General features: G+C 42.0%; 1 protein-coding gene across 10 annotated transcripts in view; it reads left to right on the top strand.

The window, feature by feature from the left end:
• Window positions 1-14868: 14868 nt before the first annotated feature.
• LOC309803826 (ankyrin repeat and KH domain-containing protein 1) overlaps window positions 14869-18868 on the top strand; it is a 124136-nt gene continuing 120136 nt past the window's right edge. For 8 of the 10 annotated variants that reach the window (XM_082620597.1, XM_082620596.1, XM_082620600.1 and 5 more), the window contains exon 1: window positions 14869-15297. In XM_082620597.1, the coding sequence (XP_082476723.1) occupies window positions 15007-15297 (291 nt within the window). In that variant the 5' untranslated portion in view covers window positions 14869-15006. The remainder of the gene's footprint in view (window positions 15298-18868) is intronic. The other 2 variants (XM_082620601.1, XM_082620593.1) reach the window with 1 other exon arrangement.

Raw genomic sequence — 18868 nt, 5'->3', positions numbered from 1 at the left:
ATATTGTATATTTACATTCTTTGAATTTTAGTCTGTGTTTTTATATTTTAGGTGTATCTATTATAACAAGCACATAGAGAGATATGGTTGTTGTTTTTTTTAATCCAATTTGACAATCTGTCTTTTAGCTAGAGAACTCAGTACATTTACATTTAGAGTAATTACTAATATATTTGGTTTTGTTTTATTGGTTTTCTATTCTGTTTTTCTGTTCCTTTTCCCTTTTCTCATCTTATTTTGGATTGATTGAGCTTTCTTGTCTTTTAATTTTCTTTTCCATTTTCCTCCCTCTACACATTTGGGGTATAAAAAAAAGGGAAGTCAAGGATGACTCCAATGTTTCTGGCATAAGTAACGGGAAGAATGGAATTGCCATTGACTGAGTTCATATTTGGGCATTTTAAGTATGATGCCTTTTAGATAATAAGGCAGAGATGTCAAATAAGTAGCTGGACATGCAAGTGTGAAGTTCAAGGGAGAGGTCTGAGTCAGAGATAAAAATTTATAAGTTTATTAGTATATAAATTATATTTAAAATGGACTAGGTGAGATTGTCAAGGGAATGGACTTAGAGAAGAGATCCAAGGACCAAATCTTGGAACATTCTGGTGTTAAGAGGTAGGAGGCTGAGGAGCAACCAGGAAAGGAGAAGACTGAGGAGAGGCTGGTGACATGGAAGCAAAACCAGAAGAATATGGTATCATTCTTGAAGTAAGAAAATGTTTCACAGAGAAATGTTTCTGGTTAAAATTTGTTTTAGGATCATGCTAACTCATTACTTTTGTGTCAGTTCGTCTATGAATTTTAAAGTTAAAAATTATATCTAACCTAGCATTTTAGTTGTTTAACCTAGTATTTAGTTATTTAGGTTGTTCAGAAATTTTAATCCATACAATGCCAGAAATGGAAATTCTGATGGCTCTTTTCAATGTTATAAAGAAGGATCCTAACATTATATTCTAAGTATCTATTGATTGAGAGAAATATATATCAAAAGTATCATTTAAACTTAGATAATTGTATATTTTGTTCATTTTAACAGCATCTACATGTTGTTGAAAACGTCTTCATTTAGACTTATTTAAATATTCAGCAAATACTTACTGAACATCGACAGTATCCTGTCAGATAAGGTTTCTGATTTCATGGAGTTTACATTATAGTGAAGGATAGAAGTAACAAACAATGAATAAGATCATCTCAGATAATGGTAAATACTCTGAAGAAAATCAAACAGGGTAATATAAGGACTGGGAGAAGACATTACTTAAGATGGATATTCAGGGAAGGCTTCTCAGAGGAGGTGACCTTAAGGTAAGACTTGAGTGACAAGGAACCAGCCAAATTATCATCTGCCTTCAGTCAAGGAGTGGTAAACATACACATGAATTTTATTTTTTTAAGATTTATTATTTATTTATTTATTTTATTTATTTTTGGCTGCATAGGGTCTTAGTTGCGGCATGTGGGTTCTTCATTGAGGTATGCAGGATCTTTTGTTGCGGTGCACGGGCTTCCCTCTAGTTGTGCATGCGGATTTTCTCTTCTCTAGTTGTGGCGTGTGGTCTCTGTAGTTGTGGCATGTGGGTTCCAGAGTGCGTGGACTCTGTAGTTTGCGGCACGTGGGCTCTCTAGTTGAGGTGCACGAGCTCAGTAGTTGTGGCGTGTGGGCTTAGTTGCCCCGCAGCATATGGGATCTTAGTTACCTGACCAGGGATCAAACTCGTGTCCCCTGCATTGTAAGGTGGATTCTTTACCATTGGACCACCAAGGAAGTCCCCCATACACATGAATTTAAGAGCTCTATAGTCTTTTTTTTTTTTTTTTTGGCTGCTCCAGGGCGACATGCGAGACCTTAGTTCCTCGACCAGGGATTGAACCCGTGTCCCCTGCAGTGGAAGCACAGAGTCCTAACCACTGGACTGCCAGGGAATTCCCAAGAGCTCTATACTCTTTAGATTGGGAACCACTGTCATATGGGAAAGATTTTGAAGTACTGGCTTCAGACTTAGCCCTTAGCTTGGTCAGTCCAGACCATATGGGCCTGAGATATTCCTTTCCAGGCTCTAACCCATAAACTTCAGTTTTCTGTCAGTAAAATGGGGACAAGAGCCTGGATTTTAGGGTGCTGCGAGGGTTAATTAATGCCTATAACATTCTTTAAGATATTTAGTATATGTGCTGCTGAAGTGAGCACTCTTTAAGATCTTTAGATGAAAGACCTAGTGCTGTATAGACAGTTATTAGAGCCTCCCAAGCCCCAGGGAAAATCTCTCCATATCACTGACCTATATTCTCTCCTCTCCAGTCTGTAGCTGTGGAACAATGGTTCTTAAACTTTCATGGGAATTGGACTCAAACGTTGTTATAATGTGAATTTCTGGGTTCTCTACTTGAAGTTCTTGTTTGTTTGTTTTTGTTTGTTGTTGTTTGTCTACTTGAAGTTCTGATTCTCCCTAAGGTTCTGGGTTCTCATCTTCCTAGTTCTGTGTTCTTCTGTCCTCTTGTCCAGTGCCTCATGCTTCCCAACACTCTAGATTTTTGTCTTTGTAATGGACCTGAGCGTGCATTTGTCCATATATACTAAGGTCAGAGACATCTTTGGTCATTTTTCCTGAGAGCAGCAGATATTGGGAGAGGCATGAGTGTGTCTGTATTTACTTCTCAAATTAGTCACATGTTAGAAGGAGGATTTCAGGGAAACTTTCGAATAAAAGGAGGGAGAAATTGCTGACTGGTACAAAATGGGAGATGAATACATGGAAAGTAATTAATCCTGGTTTGAGGACCAGTTCACTGCTTCTTACCGCTCTTCTTGGTGCTGAATCCCAGTATAGGAGCTGTCCAGGGCTTGATGGATCACTTCATTCATTTACTCATTCATTCATTCAACAAATATGTATGTATTAAATATCATGTGTCAGGCAGTGTTTATATGTTGGAATTCAGTGTTAAATAAGATAAGATCTCTATTCTCCTGGAGTATCCATTATAGTATGGGGAGACAGAAAATAAATAAATATATATAAATATATATAAATAAATATATATAGATAAATATATATAGATATATAGATAAGACTGTTTCAGACACTGATAAGTACAATACACAAGCTAATGTGATAAAGAAGGTGGGTGACTACCTTAGATTAACATTTGAGCAGAGACCTGAATGACAAAAAGAAGTCAGCCTTGAGAATAGGGAGGAGGGGATGGAGGGGAAGCATTTCTGGCAAAGGGAATATCAGTGTAAAGGCCTTCAGGCAGGAAGGACTTCAGAATCTTTGAGAAAACGAGAAAGGCCCACATAACTGGAGTGGAGGAGTGAGGGAGAGAAAATTTCAGGATGAGGCTGGAGAGTCTGAGGATTAGGGTTGTAGGTGACCATAATGTATACCTTGGAAGAAGGGTGTGGGTGAGGCCTTGTCCCTTGGGGTAAGAATAGTAGAGGCCAACTCAGAATTGCCAGAACAATCTTGAAAATGAAGAACTGTGTTGGAGGACTCACACTTGCCAATTTCAAAACTTAATTCAAAGGTATAGTAATCAAGACAATGTAGTACTGGCATAAGGAAAGACATATAGAATTGACAGTCTGGAAACAAACCCTCACACTTATGGTCAATTAATTTTTGATGAGGGTGCCAAGACAATTTAACAGTGAAAGAATAGTCTGTTCAACAAGTGGTGCTGAGAAAACTGGATATCTATATGCAAAAGAATAAAGTTGGACCCCCTACCTCACGCCATATGCAAACATTAACTCAAAATGGATCAAAAACCTAAATGTAAGAGCTAAACCACCTCTTAGAAGAAAACATAGGTATAAATCTTCATGACCTTGGATTTGGCAATGGTTTCTTACATATGGCACCAAAAGCACAAATAACAAAATAAAAAAATAAATTGGGCACCATCAAAATTTAAAACTTCTGTGCTCCAAATGATCCTATCTAGAAAGTGAAAAGACAACCCACAGAATGGGAGAAATATTTGCAATCATATATCTTATAAGGGACTTTTATCTAGTTTACAACTCAATAATAAAAGGGACAAATAACCCAATTTAAAAATGGACAAGGGACCTAAATAAACATTTATTTAGATATATAAATGGCCAATAAGCACATGAAAAGATGCTCAACATCATTAGCCAGCAGAGAAACACAATTCAAAACCACAATGAAATACCATTGATACCCATTAGGATGGCTATAAATAACAAGTATTGGTAAGGATGTGGAGAAACTAGAACACTCACACACTGTTGGTGGGAATGTAAAATGGTACAGCAGCCCTGAAAAACAGTTTGTGTTCCTCAAAAAGTTAAACATAGGACTTCTCTGGTGGCGCAGTGGTTAAGAATCTGCCTGCCAGTGCAGCGGACACGGATTTGAGCCCTGGTCCAGGAAGATCCCACATGCTGCAGAGCAACTAAGCCCGTGCACCACAACCACTGAGCCTGCGCTCTAGAGCCCATTGGCCACAACTACTGAGCAGTGTGCCACAGCTACTGAAGCCCGTGCGCCTAGAGCCCATGCTCTGCAACAAGAGAAGCCACTGCAATGAGAAGCCTGTGCACCACAACAAAGAGTGGCCCCTGCTCACTGCAACTAGAGAAAGCCTGCAACGCAGCAATGAAGACCCAGCACAGCCAAAAATAAATAAATTAATTAATTAAAAAAAAAAGTTAAACACAGAATTAATATATGACCTAGCAATTATACTCCTAGGTATATACCCCAAAGAATTGAAATCAAGCACTCAGACACTTGTACACCAATGTTCATAACAGTATTATTCACAATAGCCAAAAGGTGGAAACAACCCAAAATGACCCAACAACCCAAACTCATGAATAGATAAACAAAATGTGTTATACCCATACAGTGCAATGTTATTCAGTAATAAAATGGAACAAAGCACTGATACATGCTACAACATTGATGAACCTTGAAAACATCATTCTAAGTAAAAGAAGCTAGTCACAAAGGACCACATGTTGTATGATTCCATTTATATGAACTATCTAGAATAGGTAAATCTATAAAGACAAAAGGTATACAAGTGGTTGCCTAGGGCTGGGGACCTGGGGTGTTGAGAGATAATGGCTAATGGGCTTAGGATTTCTTTTTAAGGGTGATGAAAATGTTCTAAAATAGATATGATGGTTGTACAACTCTGTGAATATAATAAAAGTCACTGAAATATACACTTTGGAAGAACTGTGTGGCATGTGAATTATATTTCAATAAAGGTGTTAAAAAAATAAAAAGAATTGTAGAGGCCAGAGCCCGATATCTAATTAGAAGAGTCGCAACAGGGAGGTTGAAAGCCTCTAGGGCCTCCAAGACCAAAGGAATTACCACTGCTGGGCAAGAACTGGGGAATTCTCCAATACCAACTCTAGGAACATACTAGCTCAGTGAACCCAAGGGAAGAATCATGGCCTTGGGAGGTTTCTCCAGGTTGTTTTCAGAGACCTGTGTTTGTTCATCTCCCATGAATATATCCATGTCCAAAGGGGATAATGTGTAATGATGCAAACTAGAGCTTTGTTCCCTCTCTAGATTCTCTGCTCTTTTCAATGACATTTATTTCAGAGTCCTTAGCTCCAGCCGGGACATATCTCCTGTTCATTAATAACTATAGGATAACAGAACTGGAAGATCATCTCATCTGAAAGATGCAGAAACTGAGGGTCCAGAGAAGGAGAGTGATCTGCATGATTACACAGCCAGTAAATGGCACAAAGGAGTATCAAATCATGGTGAAATGCCTTATGCCTAAATTCCCCATCCTAGTGACTACATCCCTAATGAATCAGCAATAGCCTAAGGAGAGAAGGGCTCAGGCCAGGGGAGGGGTGGATGGTAGGAGGAAAGTAGAAGCTTAGGTGAATGTGGAGGTGGAACGGGAGGTATATGGGAAAGTAGCAGTTGTTATTATGTTGGTTTACATTTTTTTCTCTTTAAACTTGATTTCACGTTGATCTATTCTAATTTACCAGGTGGTACTGTGGCCTAGAAGAATTGTTGGTTCTTAAAGGCCATTGAAGGGTTTAGGCTATTTTAAGAAATGGGCCAGAGCAGGAGGAAGGGAATCCGAGTATTACTGCTTTAGGGGATGTCCCTGGCTCCTTCCTGTTCATGCTGTTGAGCCCAAGTGGACCAGACGTGGCCCCTGAAAGTTTGTCTTTACCAGCTAACTTCGGAGTTTCTAAATGCCTTAATAGCTGTGCAGGTGCCTCACTCTCATCTTCCCTTTCCTAGTCTCTCTCTTTACCCAGCACAACCCATAAGTCTTATCTGGAGACTTAGACAGGGAGAAGAAGGGAAAGAAGTGCCTTTTCCCTTTCATAAATTCACATCAGAGATACCCAGAGCACAGTTCAGAGCTCTTGTTCCCATGCTTTGACTGCTGGGCTAAAGAGCGGTGGCTGAGTGGGAAAAGACTGAAAACCCAGCAGAGTCTCTATAGGTCATCTCCTCCATTCTTCTGCCACTGCTGGAACCGCTATACTATAGTACTGCAGCAGCTCTGAAACTTTTTGATCTCAGAACACCTTTACACTCTGAAAACTTATTACAGACCCAAAGAACTCTTGTTTATATATGTAGGCTTTGTCTATTGATATTTTGTCTACCAATATTTACTGTAACAGAAATTTAAACTGAGGAATTTTTAAAAATCCGTAATCTCATTGCATAAATGTGAACATGAGTTACATATATTTTTAAATTAATTAATTAATTAATTTTTGGCTGTGTTGGGTGTTCGTTGCTGCGGTGAGCGGGGTCTATTCTTCGTTGTGGTGCGTGGGCTTCTGATTGCAGTGGCTTCTCTTGTTGTGGAGCACGGGCTCTAGGCGTGCTTGCTTCAGTAGTTGTGGCTTGTGGGCTCAGTTATTGTGGCTTACAAGCTCTAGAGCGCAGTCTCAGTAGTTGTGGCACATGGGCGTAGTTGCTCCGTGGCATTTGAGATCTTCCCAAACCAGGGCTCGAACCCATGTCCCCTGCATTGGCAGGAGGATTCTTAACCACTATGCCACCAGGCAAGTCCATGATCTTTCGAAACAAAAATAATTTAATGAGAAGAGTGGAACTTTTAAAGTCTGGCTTAATAAAAGACGGATGGATTCTCCTATCTGCTTCCACATTCAGTCAATTGCAATGTAGTATTTTGGTTGAATAACATGAAGCAAATCTGGACTCACACAGATATGTAATTGGAAAAGGGAAAAATATTTTAATGGCTTTTCCGGATAATTGTGGTTATTCCCTTTAATACCACACCAGAATTAAACGACTGTTAGTTTTGTAAAGGTTGAAAACATAACTATAAACTTTTCATACTCTGTTACATTAAAATTCATTGGTCTATCTTTGGAGGGTTGTTTTACTCATACATGGGTTTGTAACATCAGCCATTGGTCATTTGGGAAATATCGGTCCATTGAGTTATGTAGGTCTTGCAAATACTGACACATTAAATTATATAATATCGAAAACCACATTTGTTAATATTATCACTATCTCAGGACTTCCCTGGTGGTCCAGTGGTTAAGACTCCACACTCCCAATGCAGGGGGCCCGAGTTCTATCCCTGGTCAAGGAACTAGATCCTGCATGCCACAACTAAGAGTTTGCATGCTGCAATTAAAAGATCCCGCATGCGGCAACGAAGGTCCCACATGCGGTAACTAAGACCCGGTGCAGCCAAATAAATAAACAATTTAAAAAGTATTATCACTATCTCTTCGGAAAAGTCTTTTAAGTTTTGGGAAACTGTAAACCAATGGTAGTGGGTACAATTTTGCAAATTCCTCATTTTTGCCCCGAAGTCTGAATTTTATAACTGGAAACAAATACTGTCAGCTGTTTCCCTTCAGATGGCAGGCTCCAGAAAATGTCTGCCAAATACACAAGTCTGAATTGCCAAAACTTATCTGTCAGTCACACTTTTCATGTAAAAATGGTATTCCATGAAAAAGTGGTTAGTTCAGCTTTGCAACTGGAAAGTTCAGCTTCGCTGCCTAAGTGTTTTTTCTTGGGACCATCATGTACTTGAGACAAGCAATGTATAGCAGAAGTGCTTTATGTATACTTCCCATTTCCTCAAATAGAATATTTAAAATATATGTACTCAAGTGTTGACTTTTATTTTTTGTTTTTAATATTTATTTATTTATTTGGCTGCGCTGGGTCTTAGTTGTGGCACACGGATCTTCGTTGCTGTGTGCAGGATCTTCGTTGAGGCATGCAGGATCCTTAAGTTGTGGCACGCGGGATCCTTCAGCTGCGGCATGTGGGCTCTTAGTTGTGGCATGCACGTGGGATCTAGTTCTCTGACCAGAGATCGAACCTGGGCCCCCTGCATTTAGAACGTGGTGTCTTAACCACTGGACCACCACGGAAGTTCCAAGGGTTGAGTTTTAATAAAAATTAATTTTACCTGCTCCATTAAGGATATTCGTATTAAATTTGGCTTTTTTTCCCCTTTGCGTGCTGAGTGGAGAAGACTACATTAACTACTAATACAGTTTGATACCACTGCCTTGAATTGTGCTGAGGCACCAGCAATTTTTACCCACCATTGCTTTTTTTTTTTTTAAATATTTATTTTGCTGCCCCGGGTCTTAGTTGCAGCATGTGGGATCTAGTTCCCTGACCAGGGATCAAACCTGGGCCCCCTGCATTGGGAGCATGGAGTTTTAAGCACTGGACCACCAGGGAAATCTCTACCCACCATTTGTTTCGTACTATCAAAAAGTCAACACAGTGAAGAGTTGTATCTTAGAATTATAATGAAAACAGTTTTGATTCCACAGCCCTGAAAAGGCCTTGGGGCCTCCAGGAGTCTATAAACCATACTATGAGAACTGTGGCAATATATGTGTGTGTGTATGTGCGTACATATTAAAATATGTAAAATAGTTCTCCCCTAAGTTCACATTTCTCTGAGTTAAATATAATTCTCTATATCTGACCTTAAAAAGTACATTCTAAATTTTAATTAATTTGCTTTTTCCTTCCAATTTTAATTTATTGGACAAGTAACATTATAACAATAGAGCTATTTTAAAATGTAAAAAAATCATCTACCAACTTCTACAATTTAGTTTAAAGGTAATAATGGGGGGTGCTTTTGGAAATCTATTATTGCAAAAGTGTTATAGGCTCATTGTAAACAAATTCAAACAATAAGGTACAAATAAAATACTCTTACTCAAAACCAGAAATAATTGCATTTACTTTTTTGCTTAGCAGTTTACCATGAACATTTTACTTAGAGTTTTCATTCATTCTTTTTTTTTTCCATTCATTCTTTTTAACAAGGTCATTTTATAGCTGTACTGCAACTTAGCCGTTTTCTTTTTTCTTTTTTCTTTTTTTTTTTTTTTTGCGGTACGTGGGCCTCTCACTGTTGTGGCCTCTCCCGTTGCGGAGCACAGGCTCCGGACACGCAGGCTCAGCGGCCATGGCTCACGGGCCCAGCCGCTCCACAGCATGTGGGATCTTCCCGGACCAGGGCACGAACCCGTGTCTCCTGCATCGGCAGGCGGACTCTCAACCACTGCGCCACCAGGGAAGCCCATTAGCCACTTTCTTATTGATGGACAAGCAAGGTTTCAATGAATTTCCGTGTACAAATAGTTTTGAGCTCATGTGTGAGTGTCTCTGGGCACTATTCCCCAAGAATTGGAAGTGGATTTGCTAATCAAAGGGTATGCACATTTAAAATTTTGAAGGCTGGGCTTCCCTGGTGGCACAGTGGTTAAGAATCTGCCTCCCAGTGCAGGGGACAGGGGTTTGAGCCCTGGTCCGGGAACATCCCACATGCTGCGGAGCAACTAAGCCTGCGTGCCGCACAACTACTGAAGCCTGCATGCCTAGAACCCGTGCTCTGCAACAAGAGAAGCCACCACAGTGAGAAGCCCGTGCACCGCAACGAAGAGTAGCCCCTGCTCGCGGCAACCAGAGAAAGAGCCTGTGTGAAGCAATGAAGACCCAATGCAGCCAAAAATAAATAAATAAATAAAATAGAATAAATTTATTTTTTAAAAAATTAAAAAAAAAATTGAAGGCACCTCCAAACTGATTTCCCTAAAGACTGTATCAATTTTCACTCCTGCTAAAGGTATATGGGAGAGCAACATGGGATTTGTTTAGTGTAACTGCTGGGCAGGAGATGATCAGGGACTGAATAGTGGTCTCATCATTGCTCTTGAGGGTTTTTTAATATTTCTGAATCCTTTGGTCACTTTCCAGGAATCCTAGTATTCCTCTAAAATCTCTAGTAGATAGAGCAATATTGCTGCTTTCTTAAGACCCTCTATTACAGCTCAGTCTCAGATAAAAACGCTGCCAGCTTATGGGCAGAGGCATTGGGACAGTCTAGGGCTTTAGCCAAACCCCAGAGGCCACTGACAGGCTTGCCCATTTCTCAGACATTTGTCCTACATAATTCTTGTACTGGTGAAGGAATCTTCTTCAACTGACAAACCTTTTGCATCCACTAGATCTCTGCTGGAAAAAGTCCAACTCTGGCTGTTTTTTTCTTCCTTGTCACCAGTGGTGTCAATGCCAGGATTTAAGAAGGCCCTCTAGGTGAGAAGTTTCAAGGTAGAGTCCTGACCACAATTTTCCTTACAGCTTCTGTGAACTTGTATCAGACTCATGTCTCAACTAGACTATCTATGGGTATACTTTCAGGGCCATAGTAGACACCATGCCACTTCTTTGGGGCAGAACATCTGGGAGGTGGCACTGTTACCTGCCCTGAAGGTGAATGCCATGCTGTGTCTCCTGACTTATGAGCCTGCCTTGATGAGCAAGGGGTGTGGTAAACTGAATTGAGTTCAAACACTCCACTAGAGTCTCCAAGATCAGCCTTCAGAATGACTCAGTTCTCACATATAAGCCAAAATTCCTCCCCGAGCTGGAATCCTGGGCTTGTTCACTCCTGACTTTGGTAAACAATGATGTACTTCTGATTCTTACAGGAAACATCAGAGGGTTAGATAGACAGGGTCATATAGGAACCTCAGAGATTTTCCAGCAAGGTATTGACCCTAATGCCCATTCCTCCAGTTCCTCCTTTATTAAAAGGAGGGAGTGTTTATTTTTTTATAAATTTATTTATTTATTTATTTATATTTAGTTTTGGCTGCACTGGGTCTTTGTTGCTGCGCGCGGGCGTTCTCTAGTTGCGGCGAGCAGGGGCTACTCTTCGTTGTGGTGTGCGGGCTTCTCATTGCGGTGTCTTCTCTTGTTGTGGAGCACAGGCTCTAGGCACGTGGGCTTCAGTAGTTGCAGCATGCAGGCTCAGTAGTTGTTGCTCACGGGCTCTAGAGTGCAGGCTCAGTAGCTGTGACGCACAGGCTTAGTTGCTCCGCAGCATGTGGGATCTTCCCAGACCGGGGCTTGAACCTGTGTTCGCTGCATTGGCAGGGGGATTCTTTTTTTTTTTTTTTTGCGGCATGCGGGCCTCTCACTGCTGTGGCCTCTCCCGTTGCGGAGCACAGGCTCCGGACGGGCAGGCTCATCAGCCATGGCTCACGGGCCCAGCCGCTCCGCGGCATGTGGGATCCTCCCGGACCGGGGCACGAACCCGTGTGCCCTGCATCGGCAGGCGGACTCTCAACCCCTGCGCCACCAGGGAAGCCCTGGGTGAAATCTTGATAGGGTTATTATAAAGGTTGAATGACATAACATCCAAGGGCAACAAATTTGTTGGTTTACTTATCCTTCTTTCCTTATATACATGGGCTGAACTGAGATGGACTTACATGCAGAAATTAAATGTCTTGAGAAAATGCAGGTTGCATGTAAAAGAACTACATGTAGCTAAAGTCCCTGTATCTACAATTTAGTTGTCAATCTCATACTTCTTATGAGGAATAAAGCCTTTTTTACCTCAAAGTTTAAAAAATCCTTGGACTATACAGTTTCCCTTTTTCCTTCCCTGTCTGAAAGATGATCAAAAGGAAGAGAGTGCTTTGAAACATGTTAAGTTAGACCCTAATAAATATTCCCACTGGTTTTCTGTGGGAAAACATTTTATTCTAATGTTAATTTCCAACAAATATACTTTTAAGAGGGATTTTGTGCTCCACTACTTATTCAGCCTTTGAAAAATCAGTGTATTACTTCTTTCAGTAGTAAATATCATCTTAATATATATCAAAACCAAGGTTACCCACTAAATCACATTAGTACTTATTGATATTTTACACTGAATACATTGAGTATGACTTTATATTCATCAAATGTATTACTTGATATGATGATTTCTCAATTAGTTTTCACATTTGTAAAACCACATGAATGTGGCATATATGGAAATATTAAATTATATTTAATATACAATCTATATAGCAGTCACCAAAATCTAGGAGATAGTTCCTAACTCCAACACTGACTGTCAAACTACTGAAAACAAGTGTCTTAGGTAAAGGTCCTGGTGAAACAAAGATCACTGCTTGATCATTATACTCCCAGTTATACTCAGGGTTGGTTGCTAGGGACTGAGTAGAGAGTGTATTTTTCTCTCTCAAATATACTGGGGGAAATGTATATATCCAGATTTCCTTTCTCTGTCCTTGAGATTCACGTAATGAATTTAAAGAATTTGTTCAGGTAGCTACATTATTATTACTGTGATAGTGGTAGAAATGACAAGCAGTTCCTTTGTAATGTTGCACCAGTCAATACCTGTTTTTGCCTAAGGATGTAGCCATACCAATTCTGGATAATCCAGCTCTGAAGTGGGTTGGGCAGTGCTGGGTTTCTTTTGTTGGCACTATTAGTTTGAGTTGTGACCTAGTCACACATGCCTACTGAAGATATGAGCTAATTAAGTTGCACAAATTCTAACTAAAGCCAGTGTACATGGCATTTACATCAAAGTAGTTTTGTAGAAAAGGTACTTTCCCCACATTTTCTACAATGTATTATCTAGAAAGAACATTTACCTAAAATGTTCTGCTCATAGAAAACTGTCTCTTTTTGACATGTGAAATGCCAAAATGAGCATTTACCAAGCCAAAGAAATGTTCACAATCTTCGAATTGCTCTTTAAATAAATGTTTGGCAGAATCGATTTTTAAAGTCATTTTAAAAATCATTTTTTGTAGAATTTTCAGATTCCAGTTCAAGGGAGGTAAAATATTAAAAATTACACAATCAAGATATACAAGGCCCTTTGTTAAAGATGCAAGAGAGTAGACAATGCCAAAGCGTTTGCTTTTAGCCAATCTCTCTTGGCTAAACTCATATGGACATTCTCAGGGTCAAAGAACATTTGCCATACAAACTTCCCCAAATGCCTTTCTTGCAATCTTTGATCATAGGATTAGTTAGAGCATTAGTTCTTTTAAAGCCCTCTTTATTGACAAAGGCGATAGAGAGATAGAGCTAACAGAGGTACAGAGAGCTCCTCTGAAGGGGGAAGACCCCCTTAGCTAGCCTTGGTTTGCATCACAGAGACAATTAGTGTGGCTGGCAGGAGCCAGGGCAGGTGGAGGACTTTTGAAGGAAGAGTAACTAAAAAAAGTTAGTCTTTGCTTTAAGTTTGGCACTTTGCTAAGCGCCTGACGTTATTACCAATTTATTCATAACAACAACTCAATGAGGGAGGTATTAATATTACCCCCATTTTACAGACGGGAGAACTGAAAGTCACAGAGACTAAACAACTAACGCCCGGAGGTCACACCGTAAATAAGTGGCGGCACCAGAACTCGAAATTGCTCCAGAGCACGCACTCTTAACCACTGCATTCAGCCCCGCGGTGTGATTCCGCGCGCTGTCCACGGCCTTCCCACCCTCCTTCGTGGGACAGTTCCCGGTACTGAGGCATGGCGCTGTCCAGCCCTCAGGCCCGCCGCCTTCCACAGGCAAGAGAACGCGGCCCCGAGGGGCGACCCCGCCCGCAGGTTGTAGAACTGCCGCGCCCAGCCACGTCCTGGCACGCGGGCTGGCCGAATCGCCTCCGGGCGGTCATCCTCAGCAGCTCTCTGGTTCCCTCAGCTCGGGGGGCTAGGCTCCTCTCGGAAAGGCAGGAGGCACTCAGCCGGAACAGCCCCGCTCGAACGTCTCTCCCAGACCCCTACTCCCGCCCAAAGAGCCAGAAGCAGAGTTTACACATCCTCCCCTGTCCCAGAGGCGGTGACCTCTCTAATGACTGACGCGCCGCTCCTCCAACCAGGGACGGGCAGGAAGGTGGAGCCTAGCTGAGACTGACAGCTTCTTCCCTCCAATCCGCGTGCAGCAACTCTCCGCGCCTGGCAGAGAGCGACAGGTGGGGACTGCGTTACCTCCGCGCCTCTTGCACCACTGACGTAAGAGCCTCATTAAGCGCTGGGTTAATTCACTCAAAATCTCACCAATTCTTGCAGGTCGTCACCTCAGCCGTCATTTTAATCAAGAGTGGAAATTCCCCAACCCTTTCCCGTCACCTCAGATGGGGGCGGGATGAATGGTACACTTACCGGCCAATTGTACCACGCGACGTCCTGTGACAAAGTGACCGACACTTTCTGTCGCCAATGAAGCTTTCCATTGTCAGGGGTCACTATGACTGACCACAAGGCCAACTAATCCACTTTAAGGTCGTGACGCGATAGTCAGAGAGACTGGCCAATAGACATAGAAAAAGACCGGAAGTCGGCACATGGGGACTAGTAGGCGGGTGTTCGCAACCGCCTAGGCCTGCGCGGGTCAACGCAGCTTGGGGGCCGCGAGCCAGGGAGCGGCGCGTGACGAAGAGTCTGAGCGACGGCTCGCCTTGGCCAATGATCTGCAGCCGCTGGGGCGCTGCAGCCAGTGGCGAGTGTGGGGGCGGGAGGCAGCATGTTAGGCAGTGAGAAGTTAGTGGCGCTGCTGGGACGGGGGGAAGGAGACGCTTCTTCCTCCTGCTGGTCCTCTCGTTTCCCGGGATTGGCGGCGGCGGTGGCCGCGGCCGCGAGTGACTCGGCAGCGTCTCCGGCTCCGCGTGAGAACCATGCTGACCGACGGCGGAGGCGGCGGCACCTCCTTTGAGGAGGACCTGGACTCAGTGGCTCCGCGATCCGCCCCAGCCGGGGCCTCGGAGCCGCCTCCGCCGGGAGGGGTCGGACTGGGAATCCGCACCGTGAGACTCTTTGGGGAGGCCGGGCCAGCTCCGGGAGTCGGTGGCGGCGGCAGCGGTGCGGGCGGAGGGGACGCGGCGCTGGATTTCAAGTTGGCGGCTGCCGTCCTGAGGACCGGGGGTGGAGGTGGTGCCTCTGGTAGCGACGAGGACGAGGTGTCCGAGGTACGGCTCGGGGACCCCCGCCTCCCACACAGCTTGAGGCACGAATTCTCTCTGGGCCGGCGCAGGGCCGGGGCCACCCTCTCGCTGCTCAGGCGGAGTCGTTCTCTGACAGCGATCGGCTCCATGGCGGCAGTGGCAGCGGTGCGGGCCTAGTGCGCCCTCGGCTTACTCTTCAGCCCGCGGATCGAGCCGGACCGCTTCCCGTCACCATCCATAGACCCACAATAGGGAATCCTTTGGTCTCTGAGCTTCGCGCGGGAACCGGGACTCCTCGGGCACCTCCCGCCCACCCCGCTTTGGAGATGGGGGGGCGGGGTCTTGCCAGAGTCCCTGCCCTTGGTACTGAGAGAGCGAGACAGAGGGTCAGGGTGAGAGAGGGCGAGTGAGACAGAGACAGAGCTGGCTTGCCTAAAGAGCATTGCCACTGTACTGTGTCTCTCGTCAGAGTTGCAGGGTTGGGCATTATTTGCCTTATGCCTTGTGTGTTTAAGGAGGGGTCTTAATTCTCCTCTATAGTTTGAGACAGGTGAGTACTAAGGAGCTCTCTGCTTCTGCGCTGAAAAATCACGTGGGTCTTGCGCCTGGAACTTTGTGTGAAGTTAGACAGGAAAAGAAAGTTCCAGTGCATCTTTGAGCTTCGCAACAGCTGGATAGCTGAACTCTGGAGATTTTTAGGCTTGGAGAAGATGAGGCCCTGTATGGACACCTTTTGCAGTGAGGGAAACTTGTTATCAGGTCCTTAGTTTCTTTTAGCTCTTATACTGGGCCTTTTTAGGTCTAGGCAACCTAGAATGGTAGGCATCAACTTTTGGGCTCTAGGGCAAAAGGAGATATTTTATATCTGCACTTTTTCCCCTTGACTTTGACTTGGTTATAGTACTGTTTTGTGATGACTATTGTTCTAAGTGCTCAGAGTATTCTATTTTGGTTCTAAGGTGCCTGGTTCATCCCCTATGACATTTTAACCTCAGTGTTGGTCTTAAAGTACAGGGATTTCTATATATGTACAACTATCCTGGCTTTTGTGTTTGAGAGGAATAAGGAGACACTGCATTTGTGGGTTGTAGAATACATTTAGTGCACAGTCTTACCATTCTTGGTCTGAACAGGAATTCCTTTAGATTTAAAACTTTAGTGTATTCTAACCCCAATATTTTGCTTTGGAAAAAACTGTGGGTTGTAAAGGAGATAGTTCCTTGAATATCTGTATCTTTGAATTTCATTATAAGAGAAATAACTTCTAAGTCAAGGTGGGACAGGATTTTATTTGAGTAGGCAGTTACGGAGAGACTCTCTGGAGCACTTCCGCTCCTGGGCTTGTGGAAGGCTTTCATTTAGACTTTGAATGAAAATTGATGAGAGATGAACCTAGAACACATTTACCTTTTACTTAGGAAATAAAGTGGGAATATCTTTAGGCTCTAAAGATTAGAGTCTATTTTTCTTTGAAACTTCTAAGAGAGACTGAAAAGGTTTGCTTTGGTCTGAATGTGATAGAAGGATGATGTCCTTGATTTCTGGACCATTTTTGCATAATTGTCATTGATGAGTTGAAACATCACACATTTGTTTTTACTTCAGTAGTATTCTTAAATTTCTTCAGAGGTAGAGTGCTAGTGAGCTTCCAAAGTTATGAATCTCTAACTCTATCGGCTCATGTGTTATATCTGGGTAAATGAGCTTTTGCAATAACCATTTATGTGAGGCTTGTTCGCGCATCCATATGACATGGAGAAGAAATTCCTGGAATATCTAGCGTCTGTTGTATAGTATGTGTGGTAGGATATAGTCTATACCTTTGTGAGTGAAATGACCTTTTTTTCCCAAGCATATTTCTTGGATTTTCTTTTCTCTCTGACAAGATGAGTGTCTTCTCCCATATTATTAACTTTGAATTTCCAGTGTGAAAAGACCATAAATAATATTCTTCAAAAAACACTCACCCAGCTGGCATTTGATGAATAATAATAGAATCTTTATTTTCATCATACCTAGGTGTTTTAGAACCAAATATTTAGAATGTAGACATTCAGAGAGATGGGTTGGTTTGTAGTTTGAGAGTGAAGTTTGTCTTCTTCCCCGAATGGGGCAGGACCAGGTGAGAAATGAGTAAGAAATGTGGAGGCCTAGTGCATTTGCTCTAGAGTTAGTTGAAATTCTATACATTTGGTATACAGAAATGTAGATACTTTAAGGACCTCTTTTCTATTCATTATCAGAGCCTACAGCTGAGAAAAAACAAGGTACTTTCCCTCACTGGCTAAGTCAAAACACCTTTTAGTTTGAAGAAGGGGCTTGGATCTTTTTGTAAATTTTTTATATTAGAATTGTGCTAGCTTAGGGAATGTCACCCTTTGGGATCTTTGGTTCTTGTTGTTTTAAACATTGGGGTGAATACCTGTTTTGTATTTCTTCAGGCATGCTGAGCATGTTCCTTAGCTGTCCAAGGCCTTGAATAGAAGAGTCAGAACTTGCATTGGATTCTTTTGATATGTACCCATTTTTCAGAATAGAAGTCAGGTTGAAAATTCTTTAAAAATCTATTTTTAAATGTTAACTTTAGATTTGTAGTCTTTTTTTTTAAAGTAAGGTAAAAGGAAAATAAAATTCCTAAAGAAAGGATTTTGGTGAGGTTTATGATCTTTAATCTTTTGTCTTAAGAATGTATGCATATACTGTATGTATATGTGTGTGACATCTTCCTTTTAAAATTATAAAAGTAATATGGTCCTATGGTAAAAAAGTCCAACGGTGTAGATAGTAGATATAAGATGAAAAGTAAAAGTTCTTCTCACCCCTACTGACCCTTCAAATCCCACTCTTCAGAGATACCAGTATTGAAATTTTTCTTTTAGAAAAATTTCCAGGCCTATATAGGCTTATATGTATATGTATACATGTTCATATACACACTTAAAAGATAGATATCCTATCTTGAGACAGGTGCTATATTTACAATTAGTTAAAAGCACATGGAAATTGTGTACAACATTTTATAGCAAATTATAGCAAAAGCTTTGTAGGGATTTTTTTTTTTTTCCTGAAGATTATGTTAAAGAGTCAAAAGCACAGGCCATACAGAGGGTCCATTCTGATTTTCTCTAATATGAGATGGATCATTTCCTTTAGGGTTACTTATGACCTACTATCTAGATAGAGCAAAGTTTCTCAACAGCAACATATTGACATTTGGGGCCAGATAATACTTTGTTGTGAGGGGCTCTCCTGTGCTTTAGCAGCATCCCTGGCGTTTACTCACTAGATGCCAGTAAAACCCACCCAGTTGTGACAGCTAAAAATGTCCTTAGACAAAGCCAAATGTCTTGTGGGGCAAAATCACCCCTTGTTGAGAATCACTGGTCTAGAGGCCCACTCTTATCTGGGATGGCAATTTTGTCATGAATACTTTGTATTCAAAGTTCAGGTAAACAAGGTGAGTCACTGCTTTTAATAGCATCTCAGGGCTTATGCTCATAACCTGAACAAGAGAGAAATTGAAAGAGGGTACGGACAGGTGTTCTGGTTTTTTTAAAAATTTATTTTATTTTATTTTATTTATTTATTTTTGGCT

This window comes from Mesoplodon mirus, assembly GCF_964341445.2.
Source record: "Mesoplodon mirus genome assembly, chromosome: 5".
NCBI lineage: Eukaryota > Metazoa > Chordata > Mammalia > Artiodactyla > Ziphiidae > Mesoplodon > Mesoplodon mirus.
Note: the sequence above shows the minus strand (reverse complement) of the source record. Positions and strands in the feature narration are given on the sequence as shown.